Genomic DNA, 25,085 nt, shown 5'->3' on the forward strand with positions numbered 1-25,085 from the left:
GTGAAGTAAGTCAGACAGAGAAAGACAAATACTGAATGATTTTAGTTATATGTGTGATCTAAAAAATAAAACAAATGAACAAACACATCTAAACAGAAACAGTCATAGATACAGAGAATGAACAGGTGGTCGCCAGAGGGGAGAAAGGCAGGGGGTAGGGCAGAGTAGGTAAAGGGGATTAAGAGATATAAACTTCCAGTTACAAAATGAGTTAAGTCCTGAAGATGTAATATACACAGAGAAAAAACAGTCAATGACACGGTAACAATCTCCTACGGTGACATTAACTGCACTTATTGTGATGATCATTTTATAATGTATACAAATATCAAATCGCTATGTTGCACACCTAAAACTCACATAATGTTGTACGTTAATTATAACTCAATAAAAATTAATAAAAAAATAAAGAGTCTTCAGCAAGGATGAGGCAGGTGGATGGGTAGGGAGTGGTACGTACTTCCAGAATCAATCAGTTAGAAAAAATAAAATATCTGTATTTTCAATAAATTTATTTTTTTCTAATCTTCAGATAAAAGAAAGCTTTTCCATGAAAAACACTCAGATTATGTATCTGTCTCACTGACTGATTATCAAATGTGATATAAATAGTCAAAAGTACTGAATGAAGAATCAGAGCCAGTCACATCATAGAAACGGAATCTCTGTGGCCTTCTATTATCATCATGAGTAACAAGTTATTACAACAGTTTAATCATGGAGTTAATCAAAATTTCTCTGTTAACACACTGAAGGCTTTCAATCAAATATATAACTTTGCTGAAACGAAGAAATGTTCCCAGTATAAACTGGACGGTACTGATAAATTAGTGCTTTGCCCTCTTCAACATCGGATTCAAAATGGTGATTGTTTTTCCGAGCTGCAAGAAAAAGAAAGCGCTAATTTTTAAAAAGATAGGATACAATTTTCAAAAGGCTACTTTAAAATATTTCTTCCTATAATCAGCATTATTAAGTGGGATAATACCAGCAAAAAGGAGAAACGTCTTACCAAATTTCCCCCAAATGAAGCAGCACCTGATTTGCAGTACAGCCTTCCTGACAGCAGCCGTGCCTACCCCGCACCAGACCCCACGTGGTGCTCACTCCCCCTTCATTCAAATGTCTACTAGGCGCCTACTGTGTGCATGGCTTGATGCAGGGCCTGGGGATGGCGACATCCACAAGGCAAGGTCCTAACGCTCAAGAAGTCTTGTCTAGTCACCACACAGAAGTTTTTATAGGCTAATCAGGAAGACACTTCAAGAGGATGGAGACACTGGCAAAGCTGAGGTGGGGGAGAAGGGAGGCATCTCCCCCAGGTAAGGCAGAAATCTGAAAAGCAAGGAGGCACAAAGAAGTCGCACGGCTAAACTTCAGGTGTGAGGGCTCAGACTTTACCCTAAAGTCAAAATAAAGTAAATACGGGCTTCCGTGGCATTTTTAGAAAGAGGGATGTTGGACAATGAAGGCCACGTAGCCGTTCCTGTGACACTGCTGCAGAGAGCCTTGCTCCGCCCCCTGCTGTTCTCACTTACTCCTACACACACGACATGAAGATGTTTCTTGGGGCTAACACTACACATGGGAGAACTGTTTTTTAATTTGGGGCTTTTGTAATGAAACGACCCATTCAACGGAGCACAATTCTAAACCACAGTGAACTCAGGAGGAAGCACTTTACCTGCGAGTGTGGACGGAGGGTTGATAAAACCTCAGGGCAAGCGTGAAGAGAGGATGCAAACAAAGCTCAGGGAAATCCTCCCGGGGCCGCGACTTGCCAGAGTGACGCCCTATCCCTTGAAAGTTGTGTTCGTAGCTCTGTCTTACACCCATATCACTCAACTAAAGCTCAAGCATCTATAACCAAATTCTCAGTTTACCCACAAACATAACATAGCATGACTGTGCCTGTGTTTTCATCATGAAAAAGCAGGCAAAGCGTATTAACTTTCTCCAGTGTGCCGATACCGACAGATAGGCAGCCTTAAAGCCACAGACTGATGAGTATAGAGTCAATTTACATAATTGTCTTGGAAAAGTAAGATCTAATTCTCAGAGAATGTCATAATTAAATCATTATCCCTAAAAAGAGTAATTGGAGGGGAATCTAAAAAAAAAAGCACTCAAGGAAACAAAACAAAACAATCTTTATGCTGTTGTTCAGGAAATCAGCCCACTTTAGACTGTACAGTACTGTTAACTGAAATAACTGTCCTGGTTTGATTTGAATGACTAATATCTCAATTTCAGGGCCTTCAAATGAATTAGTTTTTTTAAAAGTTAAACCTACAGAACATTTATAGAGTAAAAGTACACAGAAGTTCAGATGAGGGCAATTTCCTTCAAAACCACACTAGGGTGACAAAATTATAACCCCTGCCCCGTATTACCTTCAGCCACAAAGAACTCTGCTAAATAAAATGCAGCCCTCACAGCATTAGGTGCATGAGAAATGCCTTTTAAGTTTCCCCACTCATAAGGAGCTTTCTCTGGATGCCACTGGACACCATATACTGGATACTGGTATCCTGCACAAAGAACATAGACTGGTGAGTATTAAGTAGTAACAATGGTCTGGGATGTTACTTACAATTAAATTATGTTTTACATCCCGTGTAAAACATTATTTTTATAACACCCAATGTCAGACAAAATTAAACTGTGCATTCTCTCAGACACAAACAATTTCAGTTAATAGTCAATGTGAAAGTTCACAATACAATATTTCACTGACTTATAACCTTTTATAATTTGAAACCTGATTCCCTTTACTAGGTGATCAGAGTAGAGAGAAATAACTGAGACTTTGAATATATCCCAGCTTAACAGTCAAGTGCACATCTGATTGGTCACAAGTTTCTTCTACAACTCTCTTCCCCCCACTTCATACCGCATTTTCATCCCCTCCTATAATGACATTCACATGAGCATGAACTACGCCAGCATCTTTAGTGTCCTTTTACGTAAGTCTCAGGCTAAACTGTGTCTCTCTCTCTCAGTCTATGGAAAGGTTCATGGTTTCATGCTGCCAATTTTTAAATAGTTTTTAAAAGTTTAAATTTGGTGTGGAAGACTTTTGGTAATGTATTTCACTTATTTTTAGAATTCTTAAATATCTTTATATACAAAAATGATACGATCCCTAGGATTTACTCCAAAACCTAAGCTGGTATGAGGAGAAAACAGATATGAAACAAGAATGGCCACATAAATGTGATAGTTGTTGAAATTAGAAAAAGGTACCCAGGGGATCATTATCTTACTCTCTCTACTTCTAAATATGGTTTTAAAATTCCATAATTAAAAAAAAAATATGTATAATATTTACCTTCTGAGAAATATCTATACTCATCTCTTTTTCTCTTCACATATGCCTTTCCTCATTTTAATTGAAAAGAAAATCCTCCCTCTATTATTTTTGCTTTGAAATTATAACCCTGACTACCATGGGGAGATACTTAGAGAAATGAATTATCCAAAAGTAGAGATATCTAGGGAAAAGGGCACTGTCCTCATATCCCATGAGATTCTGCTGAGAGAGATCACGTCAGAAGAAGGAAGCCTATTTTATCCTAGGCTTCTTCAGTCTAGATTCACAAGAGGAAACAACCTACCAGCAAGCAGCTCCGGTCACTCTACTCCAACCCTCCCCACTGCGCCCCTGCCCCCCTCCCTCCTTCTTTGTGACGTACTCTCTTTCTCTGTCTTGAACCACATGTGATGCCACCAGCAGGAGACCCGTGGGCGGGATGACCAGGAAATTAACTGTTACACATAGGTAACTGAAAGGCAGATCTTCTAATGTATTTCTTTGAGATACGAGAAGTATTATTTAGAATAAGAAATACCCTAAGTGGTGGCGCAGTGGTTAAGAATCTGCCTGCCAATGCAGGGGACACAGGTTCAAGCCCTGGTCCGGGAAGATCCCACATGCCGCGGAGCAACGAAGCCCGTGCGCTACAACTACTGAGCCTGTGCTCTAAAGCCCAAGAGGCACAACTACTGAGCCCACGCACCGCAACTACTGAAGCCCACGTGCCTAGAGCTCGTGCTCCGCAACAAGAGAAGCCACCGCAATGAGAAGCCCGCGCACCACAACGAAGAGTAGCCCCCGCTCGCCGCAACTAGAGAAAGCCTGCGTGCAGCAACAAAGACCCAACACAGACATACATAAATAAATTAATTAATTAAATTTATTTAAAAAAAGAAATACCCTAAGTGATAAATTGTAATAAAGATTTTTCAGATAGATATATAGATAGATGAATGGATAGGACAGAGATACACACTGACATTCAGAAACAAGTTGAGATTTACTCTTTTTTTGTAAACTGCGTCAATAAAAGATCAATGCAGGCTCCTGACAACTCTAGGAATCATGCCCTGGCTCACTAATTTAGAACAAAATATCAAGAACAGGAAGGAAATGTGCAAATAGGAGCATCTCAAGTGTTTCTATCCAGTAGGTGTCAGAAAACTTTCCGAAGATAAAAATTTCAAATGAGCCTGGTATGATGACACAGCCAGGAACAGAACCAACATGAAGTCCTATTCCCTAATTTCCAAGCCAAAACTCTTTCATTTAAATAATTACTCATCTATTCAACATCTACTGAGATTTCCATAAAGTCCTGGAAACACAAAGAATGACAGAGTCCCAGCTCTCAGTGAGCTCTTAGCCTAGGAGGAAAGATAGAACATGAGCAAGTAAGTGCAAAGAGACATTCCTAGGATGTGCAGAGCAAGTATAAAGCAGGAGCACTGAGGATGTGGAGAGAAAGGATAACGGGCAGGGATGGGCTCCAGGAGCTGCCCACTGACCTGAGCTCTTAAAGCTAGCTAAGAGGTCATCAGCAGAAGGGAATGTGGAGGAAGGAAAGCTTTTCAGAGGAGAGGAAAGAACATAAGAAAAAGCACAGGGGCAAGAAGTGCTGCTCTGTGGAGGGCTGTGTGCACTGAACAGGGTGCATGGAATCCAGGCTAGCGATGAAGGCGGGGGAGACCATGAGTAAATGACTGGGAAATCCAGACTCCACCCTCCAAGTGCTGAAGAGCCACTGAGGAGCTTTCTCCCCAAGCAATGTGGTCAGACTGGAATCTCGGGGCATTGCTGGTGACCAGCTGGAAGGCAGGTTTGTGCAACAGTTAGGAGCTCCTGCGGCAACACAGGTGGCAGGTGGTTTATGCTGAAGTCGGACAGGAGGAATAGAGAGATTTGGGAAGAAGAATTCCCAAGAAAGATTTGGGAAGTAGAAAGTGGCATGGACTTCTTAGATGTGGAGGATGAGGGCAGCCCACACTAGATGATGTGGTGAATGACAACGCTGTCAACTCAAGTAAGAAATACAGGAGGGGACAGGGTTAGAGAGATACGTTCAGAGTGGTTCACTTCAGACTGGATTCATCAGCCTTCCCAGAATTCCGGGGAGGTGGTTTCTGAACCTTCAGACATCTGACCTCCCCCAAAAAGAGAGCCAGCGACATGGCCACAACCTGTGAATAGCGTGAACTACTTCCGCTTCATCCCAGTTAATTCCAGTCCAGTGCTCGGGCCTTGCCAGTAGCGCCAATCAGTCTCACCAGCTGAAAGACCACCTACTGCTTCTGCAAGCTCTCATTCATGGTATTTTGCTTCCTTGTGCACTTGTGATGTTTTGGCAGTGAACCAATCACTTTCCTTAAAACTTCATAAGGAAACTTCTTAAAAGTCCCGGATAAATGCAGGTTCCTCCAGAGAGCACTACTGATATTTGTTTCTGCCACGCACGTTGAGGCACTATCAGTCCGAGATAACTTCAAACACACTTTTTGACTTAAGATGTGCCGAACTTCCCAGTTAGTATAGCGCGGGCCACACTAGACCGGCCTGTCATGAAAACACTCGAGGCTTACCGATTTACCAGCCCACCCCCTTAGCGCTACGGTTCAGGATGGCAAACTCTCCCTGCAGTTCTGCAGGCAGGATTCACTGAGGGTCCAGCCTTCCGAGTCCTGCTCCATGGGGGTGCTCTCCAGGGAGGGGGCTCCTGGGCTTCATCTCAAGCGCTCCTGACTCAGTAATAAGGCTGGTTTAAACACTCCACTTACCTCCTGAGGTTTGGGGCCTGAATACCCTTACTGTCACTTCATCAATGTATTTACTTAGGAAGATATTTTTCCGTATGTCAATCACACTTTTTGCGTTGTCTGCAGCACGTACTTAATCTGCAGTATTGCTAGAAACAGAAATCACTTTCTCCATTTATTTCTTCATCCACTCTCCCCTTACTCTTCACTTCCCTGTTTCATCACCCTATCATAGAAGGTGACCCAGGTAAACCACAACTGATTTGGAACATGGGCAAAACAGGTCTCCTGTCTCCAAAAATGCCCTAACTTCTAACTTCAGTCCCCAAAGTAACATGATCTTATTCATAAGAGAACTATAAAATCAAAATTAATAAATATAATAAGTAAAATAAAGTGTACATCTGCAGTGATACATACCTTCCATTGTTGAAATAAACTCAATATAGCCATCTGTATTTGTAGTTAATATATTGAAAAACGCCTTTAACTTTTCATTCATTGTAAAATTCTAAAGTACAAAAATAAGAACAAAATAATTACTTCTGTAGTAAATCTAAATGCATTAATTTCATTGTGTTATTAATGTGATACCTTCACAGAGAGGCTCCACATGTGGAAATTTGCAGTCAGAGGTTCTCTTGCTAATGACAGCAACAAGTCAGCAGGAAAATTCTGGAACATTCTGCTCTGCAGTGGACCTGAAATAATTTAAGCATAAAAAGAAATAATTTAAACACAAAAAACATACAATCCATTGAAGTCACTGATCTACAGCCAGAGAGAGGCCATTGTTAAGACATAATCAAGATGACTAAATAATATGCAAACATATCGTTTCCACAGAAGTATTCTAGTCAAGCACAAAATAAGTTTAACACACAATTCCAAATATGTTCCATACTTAAGTACTTTTCTTCTAGAATTGTAACATGAATAACCGAAATTCTTCAGACGGGATAATGAGCAGGCTGGTCATAGAGTAAGCAGAGCATTTTGAAATGAGTTCTCTAGACGGCACTGAAACAGAGGTAATTTTCCATATGTGTATATATTTGTTTACTCAGGAAATGACCCAGAACTTTTAACACATTTTCAAAGGTATCTGGGACTTAAACGGTTAAAAATACCAACAATGTAGGAAAAAACACTAACCAGGCCAAGATAATTCTACTCACTAAATAGATCAAAAGAAGCAATTTACCTCAATGAAGGCTCTGGAGTCTGACACAGACATACACCAGCAAAGGGTTAAGAAAATCCTGATGGTGTTCAAGGCCCTAATGCCAGCTGTCCCTAAATGAACCCCTCATTCACGATGCAATGGCTTCCATTAGAATCCCAGAGCCCCACATAATAAAAATCCGCTGATACCTTACTTCAGCGGATTTCATTCCTTTTTTTGTATAAACTCGGTTTTAACCACATACAACCAAAAGAGACTGACCTAATACATACACCTCCCACAGGATTCTTGCAGTAATTAAGTGAGATAATGTGAGAAAGAGCTTTGAAAAGTATAGAGCATTTTATAGATTCTATGTATAACAACTACTACTTTCTATCCAAAATCCTTATGAGAACAGGAGTGGTTGGTAGCATTCAATTCTGATGATTCAGAAATCAAGTAACCTACAAGAATCATTATCTATTTACACAGATTGGTAAATAAAGAATTTGTCTGGTCTTGGTCCTGGGTTCCTGACTGGGAGCTTTTAAACCCTTGGAATCTCCTGACTGATAGGTGTGTCTTTGTAATGCTAATGAGGTGACACAAGGTGGCCCCTGGACAGCTTCAGGATGAGGCTGGTTATCAGAAAAACTAACCACGTGATTATAGCAGGTCTGACTTTACCTGGCTATGTAGTGCAATGGACATGCATTGGACTTCTAGAGTAGGTCTGACTTTGAGCTAGCCTGATCTCCAGGGATGAGACAAGGACTGGAGATTGAGTTCAATAACATGGCCGATGATTTAATCAACCATGCCTTCACAATAAAGTCCCGATAAAAACTCTGAGGACCAAAGCTCACCGGGGCTACAGGGTTGGTGAACATATTGATGTGTCAGGAGGGTGACGTGCCCTGACTCAACAGGGAGAGGGCAAGGAGTTCTATATTCCCTCACAGACCTTGTCCCATGTGGATCCTTTACAGTCAAACTCTTTATTGCAAACATAGCACTTTCCTGAGTTCTGAGAGTCATTCCAGTTAATTATTAGACCTGAGGGGGATTGTGGGAATCCCAAGATTCATGGCCAGCTGATCAGACGTATGGGTGGACTGGGGGTGTGACTCATGGCTGGTATCAGACATAAGGGCAGTCTAGTCAAGGAGATAACCTCTAACTGGAGTCTGTGCTAACTCCAGGTTGTCAGTACTAGAATGGAATTGCAGTGCACCCTAGCTGGGATCGGAACAGAGTACACAGCCAAGGGAAAAATGCTGACTATAATAATAATAGCTAACATTTATTAGAGTAATATCTAAAGTGCTTATCAGAGTACCTGGAAAACATTATCTTATTTAATCCTCACAAAAAAATCCTAAGAGGTAAACGCTTTTACAAATCAGGAAATTAAAGCTAAGAGAGGTTAAATGATTCCCCAAGGCAGAAGTGACAAAGCTAGGACTCAAAACCAAGTCTGATTTTAGAGTTTTTAATCATGCACTGTCCTGACGTCACTAGAAGCAATAAGTTATCAACGTTCAAAATTCCTTACGCCAACTTTATAACTCAGTACGAAAAGTGATCATTCACATCTTCAGCCTGTGTAAATAATTTAAAAATTAACAAATGTTATGAACATTTTTTTACTCTGATATTTGCAACTTACTAATCCTGCCCAGTTAATATTTTTTTAAGGATCAAAAGAGAATTCTTACCTCTAGTGAAGTTCAGTGGCATTTTAATTCCAACAGTATCTGTGAGGGTTAATAAGCTCTCTCCACTGACCAGATACGTAAGCTCTTCAAATCCAAGGCAGGTCCCCCACGTGGGAAAATAGTCTCCTTTATCAAAACCCTGTGCAGAATAAAGAGAAAACTAAGCTTACTCAAACTTTTCAAAATAAAAATTATACATTTGGTTTGTCATACAAGATTGGCACCTGAGGTATACATGGATTTCTAAGGAGTTTTCCAGGATCAAGAGTAGTAGGCTATCACTTTCTCTTCTATCAGTAGGATATCACCTAATTTCTCTTAGATCAAGCTCCCACATAATAGTTCAGGTTTAATTAACCAAACTATCCAAACTCAGTTGTGCTGGGAAAGATACAGACATTTGCCAGTCAACTACCAAACAACACATGTAACATTCAGGGACTGTAAATATCAAAGATAATGCCAGGTAAATGCCTATTTATACATTTTCTACAAATCTTGTTGCTTTAAAGGACTGTCCAGTTTTGAACATACTCTGAATGGAAGTCTTTCCTCCATTATCTCAGAATTTATAGTAACAGCTGCATTATACCAACTTCAGCTAATCAGATTTAAATCAGGTAAAAGCCATGATCTGGAAGGAAAGGAACAGTCGGCAAGCAAAAGTAAAATAAAATTTCAGAGAGTAAAAGTTGTCAACTAAAAAAGTACAAATGTACTGGGTTTCTTCAGAGGAAATCACAACAACCAGTGTGACTGGGGGAGAAGCATTCCAGCGACTGAATTTTCTGATTAACCAAAGATTAAACCCATATGTGCCGATAGTTACAAAAATGGGTTTTGTAACTTTTCTAAAAGCAGTGGTTTTCCTGCATAGACTGTAAAATATAACCTAACAGTAACTCATTTTAAATGAGGAAATTGTTAGGGAGCTTTTTTCTGCTCTTCAATGAGAAAAATATAGAACAGCATTAATTCCTATACTTCCTATCTCAAGATAGGATTTTAATACTTTTATATGCAAGTCTGGAAAATTTTATTTTTAGAAGTTAGAATTTGTATATGTTATGTTGAAGGGTCTTACTGCATTCACTTACAGTAAACACAAAAGAGGGTTGAACTGTTCTCTGTTTCCATATGCGCACCAAATTTGATTTCTGAACTAAATGTTAAATCCCCACTTGCTGGGACCACGTCTTTTGTTTATTGTGATCAGCAGAGCAAAGGACACAGAGTGAAACCGAATAGATCTCACAGAAATCACTTCTCAGGGCTTCTTCATCAGGGCCTGTGGACCCCAGTGGCTACAGCTAAATGGAAGTTCAAGGTTGCTAAGCTTTTTTCTTTGCTTTGAAATCTTCAAGTAGCTAATTACATTTTTAAAAATTTACTTATTTTTATTTATTTATTATTTTTGGCTGTGTTGGGTCTTCGTTGCTGCGCACAGGCTTTCTCTAGCTATGGTGAGCAGGGGCTACTCTTTGTTGCGGAGCACGGGCTCTAGGCACGTGGGCTTCAGTAGCTGTGGCACGTGGGCTCAGTAGTTGTGGCACACGGGCTTAGTTGCTCCGCAGCATGTGGGATCTTCCTGGACCAGGGCTCGAATCTGTGTTGGCAGGTTCTTAACCACTGTGCCACCAGGGAAGCCCTAATTACATTTTTTTAAATAGGCCTTTGGGTCTTATGGGTTAGGTGGCTCCTTTTTTTTTTTTTTTAATTGAACAAGCCAGTTACATGAGTCTCTATATGCAAAGGAAGAGTGGCTTTATAATGTTCATATATATGCTTTCCAAATGCATTTTAAATCACTCATGTTATAAAATTTCAATTTTGTTCACTAGTTTTTCCAAAAAATATCCACTGAGCATGTACTAAGTACATGGAACCATATGATATGAAATAAGGAATGCCTTGAAGGGAGTCAGAACCATGCAATCTGATGAGACATGAACAGCTAACTTCAAGATATTCTGTCTCTGGGCTTCCCTGAAAAGCTGGCTAAGGCACAAATTAGGGACGGGGTAGAAAGAAACATCCTAAGCAGATCTGAAAGTAGGAGGACACAGAGTATGTGCTGGAAATACCAGCCTGGCTGCAATTACCTGCTCAAGCAAAGTCTGGGAAAGGTGAGCTGTGGACACACTATATATCTTGACTCAAAGACTATAAAAGGCTACAGGTCATCGAGCCAAGCCATTAAAAGTTTTCAAACAAGCATCTCATATGCTAAAAGCAGCTTCTTAGGGAAATATTTAAGGTTGGGGGAGATAGTAGGGCCAGCAAGATTAGTTAGAAAATTGCTGTTAACAGTTCAGGGGAGAAATAGCCAGGGTCTGAGCTATGGTGCAAAGGCAGGAGCAGTCTTTTTAGGAGAATAAAAAGGAATCGAGAGGCTCTGCAAGTCACTGCACAGAGAGGAGATGAGAATTAACAACACATGAACAGGGACTTCCCTGATGGCACAGTGGTTAAGAATATGCCTGCCAATGCAGGGGACACGGGTTCGAGCCCTGGGGACTCCAGGACGATCCTACATGCCGCGGAGCAACTAAGCCCGTGCGCCACAACTACTGAGGCTGCGTTCTAGAGCCCACGAGCCACAACTACTGAGCCCGCATGCCACAACTACTGAAGCCCACGTGCCCAGAGCCCGTGCTCTGTAACAAGAGAAGCTACCGCGCTGAGAAGCCCACGCATGGCAATGAAGAGTAGCCCCACTCACCATGACTAGAGAAAGCCCGCACGCAACAACAAAGACCCAATGCAGCCAAAAAAAATAATTAAAAAAACAAAAACAAAAACACAACACATGAACAATGCCCAGTACATAATGAAGACAGCTTACTCAGCCACCATGAGGGCCTGGTTCACGTTAATGAGCTCAAACAGAGAGGGCCGGCCAGCAGGGCTCTGAAGGCTCCCTGGAGCCCAGAATTAAATGAAGCACAGAGAAAATGGGCAAGAGCTGCCACTGGCTGGAAAAGAACAGGCACTGCAAAAGTTAAAGGTGTGGGCTTCCCTGGTGGCGCAGTGGTTGAGAGTCCGCCTGCCGATGCAGGGGACACAGGTTCGTGCCCTGGTCCGGGAAGATCCCACATGCCGCGGAGCGGCTGGGCCCGTGAGCCATAGCCGCTGAGCCTGCGCGTCCGGAGCCTGTGCTCCGCAACGGGAGAGGCCACAACAGTGAGAGGCCCGCGTACCGCAAAAAAAATAAATAAATAAAAATAAAAAAGTTAAAGGTGTGACGAGACTAGGGTAATTGTGCAGGAAGTATTACCACGTGCTTAAAAAAAGAATTATCCTCGTGGAAAATTACAAAAACTAACCTGGAATAATAAGAAATAACTGAGGTTTACCTGTATGGCCAACTTGTAAAATATTTTGGCCACGCGGGCGTAACCTGACTTCATGAGGTTAACACTTCCTCCAGGGAAAAGGATCCTGAAACAACATCAAACAGGGTGCATTTCAACCCCTCCCCACTCCCAGAAAATAAACAATCTTTTTATTTTAAAACAACTTTTCCTTATTACATAAGCAGCAAGATCATTAGAGAAAATGAGAAAAATTAGGCAAAAAGAAAATACAAAATATTTACAATCCCACCCATTTGTAAACTATTGCAGTTAACAATGCATTTGTGCATATTCTACGAAACCTCTTGGATAAACAAGTTTATTTTTGAAATAGAGTGTGGATAAATTAAAGTAAAATAAATGGGGGGAAGGGAGGAGAGTACACACAGCTAGAAATCAAGTAGAAATAAAATTCCAAGTATAGCTAGGTTTAAATTAAGATGATCAGAGATGCCAAAATCAATTGCAGGTCCATAATCATGAGTCAGGCTTAGCTCAAAAAAAAATCTGTTTTAACAATAAAGAACAAACTAGTCATAAAAATAAAGTAGGCTAGAATTAAATATCCATGGAATTTTAAATGTATTATTATTACCCTGAAATCTCTTCAGAAATAAGAATAGTGTTAGAAAAATTTGAAAAAGAACACAATTACCATTCTAAAAAAATTCTAGGAAAAAAAAGGGGAGAGTCACAAACATTTGACTTTATTTTACTCTACCCATAAAGGAGAGAGATAGAAAAATATTTATGTTTTCATATCAACTTTTTAAACTAACTCTAAAAAGCTCTTAAAGTAACTAAGGATATTCAAAAGAGATTACAAAGGTTGGATTAAATATATTAAAATTTTTGAAAATACTTAAATATGAATTTGAGATATGTGAAATATCACTTTTGAGACTGTGTTCATTCAGTAATAGGTATTAGCCCACAGAGACAAAGATGGGTAATTTTTGCTGTTAGTAGGATCATGGTCTAGTAGGAAATATATAAACTATAAGGCAGAACATCTGCCACAAAACCAAGCAGAAAATCCTACAGTTTAAAGTGGCTTAATGAAGACTCATTAGCAGTTCTCCCTTTTCACTGACTCAGTATTTAAAAAGCTGCCTCTGAACAAACTTGGTATGTTTAATCTCAAAGTCCATTCATAAAGTAAAACTTGACTGTCCCTCTCGGTTGACAAACTCCTTCAAAGCAAGGCTCTGCCTTTTCATCTCTGCAAGCCCTGCCGCCCCCAAAATAAAAACTGCATACAAGGCTCAGTAAAGGTGTTTCTGAAGTGGCATTAGAGTCCTGTTCGTTGCCTGCTGTATATTTTTGAGGTTCTACCATATACTCTCTCCTGGACTTATTTATCTTTGTCCATGCCAAAGTACACTGCATATAACAGGCATTGTAAATGTTTCACTAAATTGAACTAACTTTACTGTAAATGTTTACTGATCCAAACTGAGGTGAATACAAATGACTGTTTTGAACATAGCTTTAAAAAAAAAAAAAGTAATAAATGAACAGTTTTCTAAAATTTTTTAAAAGTTCTTTTTATAAAAGCTTTACAGTAAAATAGACTCCCTCCATCCCACTCCTGATCAGAAATAACCACCATTATGGGACTTCCCTGGTGGCTCAGTGGTTAAGAATCTGCCTTCCAATGCAGGGAACGTGTGTTTGATCCCTGGTTGGGGAACTAGATCCCACATGCATGCTGCAACTAAGAGTTTGAATGCCACAACTAAGGAGCCTACAAAGCCACAACTAAGGAGCCCACCTGCTGCAACTAAGACTCATTGCAACAAAAATAATTAATTAATTAATTTTTAAAAAGATGGGTGTTCTCTAAAAAAAAAGAAGGAAGAAAGAAATTACCACCATTAAAATTTGTTATGTTGACCTCATATATGTTATACATATCTCCTCACCCCAACTTTAAAAACAAAAGTAAATGGTAGTATACTATACACACCACTATGTGCCTTGCTTATCACATGGTTCACAGAACAATAGTGATTCAGGGCAACATCTATAGGTAGCCTCATTCTTAACCTGTGCATAATATTCTATTATATGCATATAGGCTATTTTTTTATCCAATTCCCAACTGATGGACTGTTGGATGGCTTCTAAATCAGAAGTATTTCAAACAATTCTACAATGCATATGTTTGGGCCTAAGTCTTCACATAAGGGGGGCTTATATTTTTCTTTCTGTTTTATTTTATTTTTTTTACTGAAGTATAGTTGATTTACAATGTTGTGTTAGTTTCAGGTATACAGCAAAGTGATTCTTTTTTTTTATACATATATGTATGTATATGTATGTATATATATCCTTTTTCAGATTACTTTCCCTTATAGGTTATTATAAAATATTGAGTATGTTCCCTGTGCTATACAGTAGGTCCCTGTTGGTTATCTATTTTATATATAGTAGTGTGTATATATTAAAAGGGGTGATTATATTTGTAAAATAAAATTCCTTCTGAAGGATTTCCTGGGTCATATGGTATGCGCATTTTAAATTTCAATAGATACTGTAAAACTGCCCCCAAGGGCTTCCCTGGTGGCACAGTGGTTGAGAGTCCGCCTGTTGATGCAAGGGACACGGGTTCGTGCCCCGGTCCGGGAAGATCCCACATGCCGCGGAGCGGCTAGGCCCGTGAGCCATGGCCACTGAGTCTGCGCGTCGGGAGCCTGTGCTCCGCAACGGGAGAGGCCACAGCAGTGAGAGGCCTGTGTACCACAAAAAACAAACAAACAAACAAACACCAAAAAAAAACTGCCCCCAAAAGACTATATAACTTACACCCTGATGGAAGAAATTTTCACCTATTGAGGTATGGGGACATCATCCTGGCTTACACATGATTTGGCTTGAACTTTACGCTAACTAGAACAGCCTATCTTATGGTGCATCAAACAAGTGCTGTACAACTGTTTTAACCACTAAGAAAATAATGCATTATCCAGAAGTTTCAAAATAAGTCCACTTTGAAGACAGGGATAAATGTCTCCCCTTCCTATGATGCCCATGCTAGTAGTCCTTCAAAGACCAGACACCAAGGTCATGCTGACTCGCTGTATATGTGCTAATCTGTCTGTCAAAACCTTGAAGGAATGTACCCCTGTTGTGTTTGATGTACGTTCTTCGCTCTGTCAAGATATAAAACCGTGTTTTTCCAGAGCACTTTCTTCCTGGGCTATAGTCCTCCATTTGGCTAGAATAAAACTCTCTTCTATTCCTTAATAATTGTTTATTGATTATTTGGATCAACAACTCCCGTAAGTAAAGGATAAGAACACTGTTTCCTCACAGCCTCACCACAGAACACGAGCACATTTTCTGCTCTTTGCTGACTTGATGGTTTTTAATTGCTATAATTAGCTTTCCTCTAATTGTGAGTAATGTTGCACATTTTTTCATATGATTAAGAGGGTTTTTTTTCCCTGCGAGCTAAGCAATCATATATTTTGCGAAGAAGCTGGAGGATATAAAACTTTTTTCCAAGTTCTATCCAAGTCACCTTCTGAAAAATAACCAATTAATATTCTCATTCTTAAGACTTATACATCCCCTAAGCAAGCAGTATGCCACGAAGTGGCTTCAAAACATTTAAGACAAGCATTAAAAGAATAAAGATTATGTCGCACATTAAAAAAAATTGTATGTTGTCTACTGTGTAACATTTATTTCTTAACCTGCCTTTTCTCTGCAGGACTTCCGCACCTCTCAACTCAGAAAACTAATATTACACCACTGTAAGATAGCTACATAGAATCATGTATTAAATTTATATGTACTTCTTTGCATTGCTTAGACCATATTAAACCAATGTTGCCAACTTACCCATTAATAGATTTGAAAAGCTTTTCATACTCTTCATCTTTAAGATCAAGCCTGAAAACAATAAAAATAATTACAAAACATCCATTTCCAAAACTTAAGAAGAAAAGTAAGCCTCTAAATGAAGTCACCACATTAATTTTTAAAAGCCGGGTGAAAAATAATTCTTAAATACTGGACTACATCACCTCTCTGCCTTCCTAGAGGCATTTTTTTTCAAACTACGTGAAAGCCACATACTTATAGCCTTGTTTTGCTAATCAGACAAGTAAACATGTTTTCCTCTGGTCTAATGTAATTTGATATTGTGAGGTACGTGTTAATATGCAAAACATTAAAGACTACGAGATTTGGGTACCAGTAATTTCTCTGCTAGCCAAGATAAAAAAAAGAAAGGTAAGGATATTCCGTAGTTTTAAGTAAAGACTGAGAAATTTATTAGCGTACCTATCTTAACTACAGGAAGCTTTGGCAAAAAATATAAATGCCAAGTTCCTGCTTCAACCCACCCCTACCGCCAACTGCAAAGGTCTCGGAACTACTGTGTATTCACAAGTCAGAAGAGTTCAGATCTAGGTGGTACAGACTGCATGCAGGTCCCTATAGATGGGCCTAATTTGCCCAGGTAATTATTCTGAAGTTCCCTTCATCAAACATCTGGTAAGGCTTTCCTAACAATCACCACGTTATTGATGATTTTTTTCCCTTCTCCAGAGAAAACCCATGGGATTAGTCTGTGACAACTAGCTACAACCTTGAATTATGTCACAGTAAGACAGGTTACTCTTCCAGAAGTTTGACAGAATGAAAGAACGAGGGAAAAGAGCATCCTATTTACGAATTCCTGCAAGATCTGTTCTACGTTTAGCAGTCTTCTGGTTGTATAAGAGAATAAAAAGGCATAATGCCTTCTCAACCTGCCGAAAAAGAAATAGGCAAATATCAACCACAGTCCATTTCTGCCCCACAGGAAAGTTTTAGAGGGCGTTAGGACACTTCTCCCATTATTAAGGAGATACCTATGATGCCCAGAACATAGCTGTGCTTTGCCAGAAAACTCCTCTAGGCTCTCCTCTAAGCCCAAATAAGCTGTGCTGTTCAGAAATTCATAATAATCCTCCTCTGGCAGAGAGCCACAAAGCAGTGGGTGACACTGCAACGGTGCTTACCACTATCTTAAATGGAGGATAAATGGGCAGGTGGCCGTGACTTGGGAAGTGACAGGAAGATGAAATGTGAGTCCCAGTATTCTGCCAGTTCAATCTCCCCAGATTGTGTCAACAAAGAAGGAACCAGCAGGGACCCAGAATCTTCCCCATGGATATTTAAACCAGAGGGCCAACTACCACCATGAGGAACCAGAATGGATTCAGATCGCTCGGCTGCGCTCCAGGAGCTCCTACCAGCTAGCCATGCAGCCTGCCCCCAGTCACTTCAGTCATTCTAAGTAAATGGCTCCCCCATTGTCCATGACTGAATTTTCGGGCCCTGTTTATCACTATTAAGGGGCTTAACTGTTGGTTGGGGGCAGGGGGTGTCATAAACTTAAGCGCCTCAGAGGCCTTGCAGGCAAAACAGACCAGGTCACATTCTTTGAACACAGATGGTGCTTCCATGTTATCAGACTTTCTTGAAACAAAAGACCCTCTCAATACGTTCTTTTTAAAGAAAACAGCGAAAGTCTGGTAATGAGGGCAAATGACACAGCTTCAGCAACGTGAAAAGGAGTGACAGGCACTGTTGCCAACGGAGAGCACGTGCTCCATTTAAAATGAGCTCCAGATAATTGCCTTCAAAAAAGAAGGAAGACGGGCTTCCCTGGTGGCGCAGTGGTTGAGAGTCTACCTGCCAATGCAGGGGACACGGGTTCGTGCCCCGGTCCGGGAAGATCCCACATGCCTCGGAGCGGCTGGGCCCGTGAGCCATGGCCGCTGAGCCTGCGCGTCCGGAGCCTGTGCTCCGCAACGGGAGAGGCCACAAGAGTGAGAGGCCCGCGTACCGCAAAAAAAAAAAAAAAAGAAAGAAAAAAGGAAGCCAAAAATTCAGACTTTTACCAAGTCTTCTGATTTGTACATATTTTAAGCACTGTGTGAATGAAACACATTTTTAAGCCAAGAGCAGCCTGTGGGCAGCCACATGCCAGCTCTCAGGTGAGGGACACTCTGTGGGTCTCACTAGTCCTGTGGCGGAAGACCATCATAACCTGAGTGCACCGGGCACCTGAGGGCGAAGGCAGCAGACAGAAGGAGGAAGGACACCAGAGACAAACTTCTTCAACTGCTCCAGGATTAGGTCTCCCATCCTCCTCCTTTTCCCTTCTACACTACAGAAGTTGGTCCCCAGCATCCGAAATTCAGAAATGAACCCAATGTTATCGGTGTGATCACTTGTCTCATTCTACATTAGGCAATCCTCTGCAGGTTCCTCTGGGAATTTAGCTGCCATGCGTTACATTGTTGTTATAGGATCACATGATTCTAATTCTGAGCAATATACCTTCAAGTGAACTTGGGGAACCCAAGCTGGAAATTAACCGGAATGCTGACAGTCACGTTTTCAGTATCTCAGTCTTAAGTCCCAGTATTCTACAAATCATCAGTTTCAAAACTTCCCTAGTTTCAAAATTTCCCATTTCAAAACTTCTGTCATTCTCATCTATTCCTCCCTGTGCCCTTTCATTCTATTACTCGTCAGGTCTTATTGATTTTTTTAAAGAATATTTACCCATTGATCCTACAACCACTGCTCTAAGCCAAGCCCTTCTCACTTCACACCTAGCCTACTCACACCTAGCAGCCACCTCTGAACTGGCCTACCTGCCTTTTTACTCTCCACCTCCCACTGTGTTATCAGCACTATGTCCTAAAAGAAGAGCTTGCAGAAAAAGCTTCCAGGATCAAAACTTTGCAACACTGTCCTAAGGACTGTCCAGAGCCTCTGCCTCAGCTCTAAAATGCTGCTGTTATCTGGGTTCCAAATAAGATTTCATTTGAAAAATTAGACCTGCTACTAAAAAACTGAAGACTCATGTCAAAAGCGAACGTTCATCTTGGAGTAGAGACAGTTAAATGTAAAAGATCAAGCAAAAAGACAATCCTTATGAATCTAAACATAAAACCATTTGGTGGAACCATTCTCAAAACTGTAATATTTGCATTTTTAGTATTAATGTTCTTTTTGAGCAGTACTTTTCTTTGTTACAATTTTTTAATGCGAAATTATTTACAAAAACAAGTTGCCCAGAGCAAACAGTTGTGTTTTGTGTGTGAAATCACTTATAATGGATTAGGTGAGGGTGCTGGAAGACCCTAAAATAGAACTAATTTTGGATGATAAGATAATATCAATGCTTACAAGGTTTTTGTTAAAAAATTCAACTCTTTCCAAATCAAAATGACATGCATCATTTATTATTATGTCATGTCATGAATATGACATGAATCATTTTATTATTCTAGGTCATTATACCACAAAGATAATGCACCTCCTTTAAAACTGCAATACCTGTACTTTATATTGACGCAACACTGCTGTATTAGTCATTTCCAAACTTCCAGAGTAGAGCGCAAAGGTGTTTTAAAAGTCCTCTTCTAGAACACTCCTTGATTCCCTAAGTGTTTCCTTATCCTAATATTACGGGATGAAGCTGGTGAAGCTGTAGGTGCTTTCACTCCATTACTTTCACGATGTCTGATGAGGATCACCTTTTCTGGGGGTAAAGGTCACTCATTTCATTCTCTGTCTAATACATATGCCACACGTCTAACGATATCATAGACGCACAGAGCTTCACACTTTAAACGACTTAATGAGAGAGTCCTAAGCATTAGATGTTGTGACAAAAATCAGGTGTGATGTTAACACACTTGAATGACGTGATCATAGGAGAGAAAGCATTCATTTTAGAGATAAAAGATAATTTTAGAGATAAAACAGCAGTTGTAGGTTTTATTACTCAGTGTAAAAAATATCGAATCATACCTTATGGGTACAACTCTCGCACCTGCGGACTCCAGATACTTTACATAGGATGCAGCAATATAGTATTTTCCCAGGATTTTCATGTTCTCACTACGGCACCTTTGCATTAATATTCCTAAATTACAAAAAAAAAAAAAAAAAGTTTCAGTTTCAAGCAATTTCCTTTTTTCCTGCTCAGAAACGGAAACACATCACCCTAGAAATGTCACTACTCTACTCATTTAATTCACAGAATTAAATATGAAGCTTCTCCTGAAAGCACATCTATAGAATTTGGGGAAGGAGTAGTGGAGGCTGATCTGAGTTTTAAGTAGCCTTCTCTCTTGCCTCGTTAGGGAGGCCAAATAAGCCCCCAAAGTAGGTCTACAATAGCACCAGCCTTTTTCACAAAAGCTAGAATCAACTTCAGAGTACAGATCCTTCAGTCTAGAAGGAGGCCTCTCCCTTCCCACACACACACTCTAAGGCACATCGTTTCCTTGACAACAAAGTAAAGGAGTGAAAATATCTTCTATCCATATCTCTCCAACGTCATCCACACCACCTTAATCCAAGCAACTAATATCTTGCGTCCCCCCGACCCCAGACTATTATAATAGCCCCTTAAAAGGTCTCTCTGCATCCTTTCTTAAACAACTGCCTTCCAACTCCAACCAGTTCTCCACATGGAAAGAAATCTGATGGTATCACCATTCACTGTTTTGGCATATATTACTGAATCACACTATATACCAGGCACTGAACTAGGTGCTGGGGACACATGAGTGAACTGAACAAACCGAATCCCTGCTTTGTGGGCTTTAACTCTAGTGTGCAGAAGGGAGAGAAGAGAGGAAGCACAGTAAACAAGATCAAAAGGGTAAACAATAGTGTGACGGCTGGTGGTAAGAGCCGAGAAGAAAAGTAAAGCAGCAGCAGAAGGTGTGTGTTTGGGGAAGGAAGGATTGGGTAAGTTCCAGTCTATAGGAGAGAAGAAAGTCTCTTAAAGGCGGTGGCCAGGCAAGTCCTCTCTCAGAAGGCAGAACATGACACTGTCGGCAGGACTTCAGAGAGGTGAGGGAGTCAGCCACATGTGGATATCTGGAGGAAGACGGTTCCAGGGTGAGGGATAGCAAGTGCAAAGACCCCGAGTCAGCTCTGTGCCTGACCCACGGCAAGGAGTGCCTGTGACTAGAGTCCTGTATTGGCAAGGGGACAAAGTGACAGGAAAGGAAATCAGAGAGAGAGAGAGAGAGAGAGATCAAAGCAGCAGGGGGTACCTCCTTGCTTGAGCACTTCGATGGGCTCCTAAACTTTCACATACTCTACAGACCCTGATGCTCGGGCCCACCTACCACTCTGGCTGCCTCTTACCCCTGAAACCTCAGCCCCAGCACAGCACTGGCATCCAGGACACATCAAAACACATCTCTCCGGAGAGGATACCTGTGCCTGTACCGCTCACTACTTCACCACTTGGAACACCTTCAGTGTCTCTGTAGGCCACCTGACAGGCAGGGCCGTCCTTATCAGTCAGTCACCTGTATCCCCAGCTTCTTACAACAACTGGCATTCATCAGGCACTCAGTTAACATCTATGCCACATGCCAAACTTTGTTCAGTAAGACTGCTTTTCTCCTCAGGGAGCGGTCAGATCGCCCTTATTAAGGACAATAACAATTTGGCAGGGAAAGAATTAGGGAGTGTCATAGGAAATGCAGTGGTTACAGGGCAGGCAGGGATGAGGTGCCACAAAGGCGGGCAGGGGACATGTGGACACAAGGTACCAGAAAGGAGGAAAGTACATTAGAGCAGGTAAGTTCCACCAACTTCTCCCCCGCCCCCTCTCCATCCTGGGACAAGAGCTCGGCTATATTCCCGCCCCTCAAAATGGGACCAAAATTCTACCCATACTTTGAGGCCATCTCATGAATTTCGCGGCTTCTTTTCTTGGAATCCTCTGCACTTCTAACTCAGTGCCTTGCACACAGGTGTTCAGTTAACTATGTTGTCTTAACTGATCAGGGTAAACCAAAAGCTTCCTTACTTTTTCTGTATTTGACCCTGGACTTGTTTCCTAGAAACCACTGTTTCTAGCAAAGGGAAACCAACCACTCCTCTTCCTTCCTTTTTCCCTCCCCTCTGCACCCACAGTTCCCAGCACACTACATGCGATTACACTTTGAGTTAATTCCCCTGGGCGAGTCTAACCACTGTTTTAAGTAGCTTATAAAATAAGGCATTCCGAGTTCCAAATACTGATACACAACACATTTGAAAACTGGGCACTACCAATAAATACATGAAAAAATGCCCATCTACTTTCTATTTAGTTACACAATACAGTGCCCATCTTCGGGAGGGGGGAAACACACAAAAAACAATACGAAAAGCATAACACTACAGCTAAAATGAGACCATCTTAACTGTCCACACACAAGTTACTTTCTGCAAATTTAAAATCCGGGCTGATTTCTCCTGGGTTGCTTTCCCCTGCCCAGTATCAAATGTCTATTCTGGCAATGCAAATTGATTTTACTCTCTTTTTAAAACATACATTTGTCGAAAACGAAAAATGACATGCTTCACTTTAACACCGAATAGAATTGCCATTAGGATCACACCAGCCGCTGCTGGCCTCCTCTGCTGGAGATGACAAAGACCAAGGTATACCATTATTTCTTGATTATCTAGCCAATTCGATTTTTATACGTTATAATGCATCGTTCCTCGAAATGCGCCCCCTGCCAGTGAAATTTTAGTAAAGATAATGCATGTACAGAATCCATCTGATCAGTAGAAATTCCTAGCTAAGTACAAACAAGAAAACCATCCGCAGCATTCTTCACAGTGCACCTTCCTCCCTTCCAATTTTAAGAGCCTTGGAGTTGAGGAAATCAACGAGGCATTAATTAGCTATATTTCAGCACGATCCAAATGATGGCTTGGCCCCTGTGCTACACAGGAAGGCACACATCCTAACCCTGAACTTGGGTCTTCCAGGACAGGACGTAGCCGCCAGAGCACAGCTGCTGGAAGCGCCCACCGCGGTCCCGGCCCCCGGCCCCCGCCTCCTCCTCACCGATGATGGGCTTCTTGGAGGTGGGGGCGGGAGGAGCGGACAGCCCAAGGCTCGCCGCCCCGCACAGGACCAGGACCAGGACCAGCACTCTCAGCAGAAGACCCAAGCTCGCCATCGCGCTCGCCGCCTCCCGCCGCCTTTCAAAGGCACTGCCGGCGCTCAGCCAAGTAACTCAACCGCTGACTCCTGGCCGAACCGGGGATTAGGGCGAGGGCGGTGCTCCGCCGCAGGGGCCTATGGGAAAAAGCTGTCCCGGCGCGTGCGCGCGGCTGCCGCGGGGCGGCGCCGGGCGGCTCCTGGGTACCAGAGGTCCCGCTCGCCCCATCAAGGCGCTGCCGCCGCTGCCGCCGCTGCCGCTGGTGCTGCTTCTGCGACCCCGACCCCGCCCTGCCCCGCCGCGCCTGCGGAGACTCGGGAAAGTGCCGGGTGGGCAAGGGGCGGTCTCCGCGTCCTCGAATCTGCTCTTTCAGTTGTTTTCTCGACGTGACCTTAAGTCACCGAGAACTAACTGGGGCGCCCGGTCCAGCGGTCGAAGGGGAACCGCAGGGTCTCTGCCTGACCGAAATGGTAACCTGGCAGCAGGGGAAGCTGACGAGAGGTTCTAGAAGTCGCCTGAGAACTTTGCGCCATCGGCAGCTCCTGCCTAAAATCGTCGGGAGCTGCTAAAATCGTCTTTAGGAAGGCTGGCAGCCAAGTTTGACACCCCAGCGTTCCATACAAGGATGGACGGTGACTTGGGAGGTAATTTCCACATCTCGCCATTTGTGTTCAGGGTCGAGGCTTATGGACGATACGACGGGAAGACGAGGGAAGGACGATGGATGCGAACACGTCCACGGACGCATCGCCCCAGCTCCGAACTGCGTCGGCCCACTGCTGGCATCGCGGCAAAGGGGCAAGGCCAGGCCAGGCCCGCAGACGGTGCCTCCTAACTTCGCTGTTGACCCCAAGCGCAGACTGTCCTACAAACGGGGCAGAAAGGATGAGTTGGGTTCCTAGTCATTAGAAGTCTTTTGAGGTTTCTGTTTAAAATTTTAAAGAGATTTAGAAACACTAGGCATCTTTTGGTGGGAAAGTAGAAGAAAGACAGCTTTTTCTTTCTGCGTGAAAACCAAAATGTAAAGATATGGCTTATACTAGGTGAGCGTTCCCACCTATAAGGGTCAAATTCGGAATAAAATTGAAGAGTGTTTGAAAATCAACTCAATGCCAAGTATGGAGGATGCAAAGACGAATTGGACAATGTCTGTTTTCATAAGTTTACAACTTAGTAAGGAAAAAAGAGAACCAGACTTGTGAAGAGAACGTATTTCAAGAAGAGTGAATGCAATATGTAGTCTGGTTTGGCAAGAAAATAATGCTGCTGTAGAAGGGCATGATGAGTGATAAGCTCCATGGGTGCGGTTAAAGATGTTGTGAAAGGCCCCACATTCTCAGCTGGTTTTGAACACAATTGAACAGAACCTTTGTAAGTGTGAATTTGTGGTACTGGAGAAATTGACTCTCCACGTAGGAAAAAATTAAAGTATTACCTGGCAAAAATACAAAAACTCCAGGTGAGTAAAGATGTAAATGTAAAAGGCAAAATATTATACTTTGATAAGAAAATATAGGCGTGTATGTTCATGACTTCGGTGGTCAGAAGGATTTCATACAACATTATACTTTATTTATTTATTTATTCATTTATTTATTTTTTGCGGTACGTGGGCCTCTCACTGTTGTGGCTTCTCCCGTTGCGGAGCACAGGCTCCGGACGCGCAGGCTCAGCGGCCATGGCTCACGGGCCCAGCCGCTCCGTGGCATGTGGGATCTTCCCGGACCGGGGCACGAACCCGCGTCCCCTGCATCGGCAGGCAGACTCTCAACCACTGCGCCACCAGGGA

The 25,085-nt window shown here is 41.9% G+C and overlaps 1 protein-coding gene across 1 annotated transcript; it reads right to left on the reverse strand.

The window, feature by feature from the left end:
• Positions 1 to 592: 592 nt before the first annotated feature.
• Positions 593 to 23,314, reverse strand: GGH (gamma-glutamyl hydrolase; the record flags this gene model as incomplete). Its single annotated transcript, XM_079722472.1, has 9 exons — positions 593 to 881; positions 2,394 to 2,531; positions 6,490 to 6,580; positions 6,664 to 6,770; positions 8,956 to 9,094; positions 12,312 to 12,396; positions 16,161 to 16,211; positions 20,139 to 20,253; positions 23,200 to 23,314. The coding sequence occupies 9 exons, from the start codon at positions 23,312 to 23,314 to the stop codon at positions 760 to 762; spliced, it is 963 nt and encodes a 320-aa protein (XP_079578598.1). The 3' UTR covers positions 593 to 759.
• Between the last annotated feature and the right edge of the window lie 1,771 nt (positions 23,315 to 25,085).

The sequence above is a fragment of the Hyperoodon ampullatus genome, assembly GCF_949752795.1.
Source record: "Hyperoodon ampullatus genome assembly, chromosome: 17".
Taxonomy (NCBI): domain Eukaryota; kingdom Metazoa; phylum Chordata; class Mammalia; order Artiodactyla; family Ziphiidae; genus Hyperoodon; species Hyperoodon ampullatus.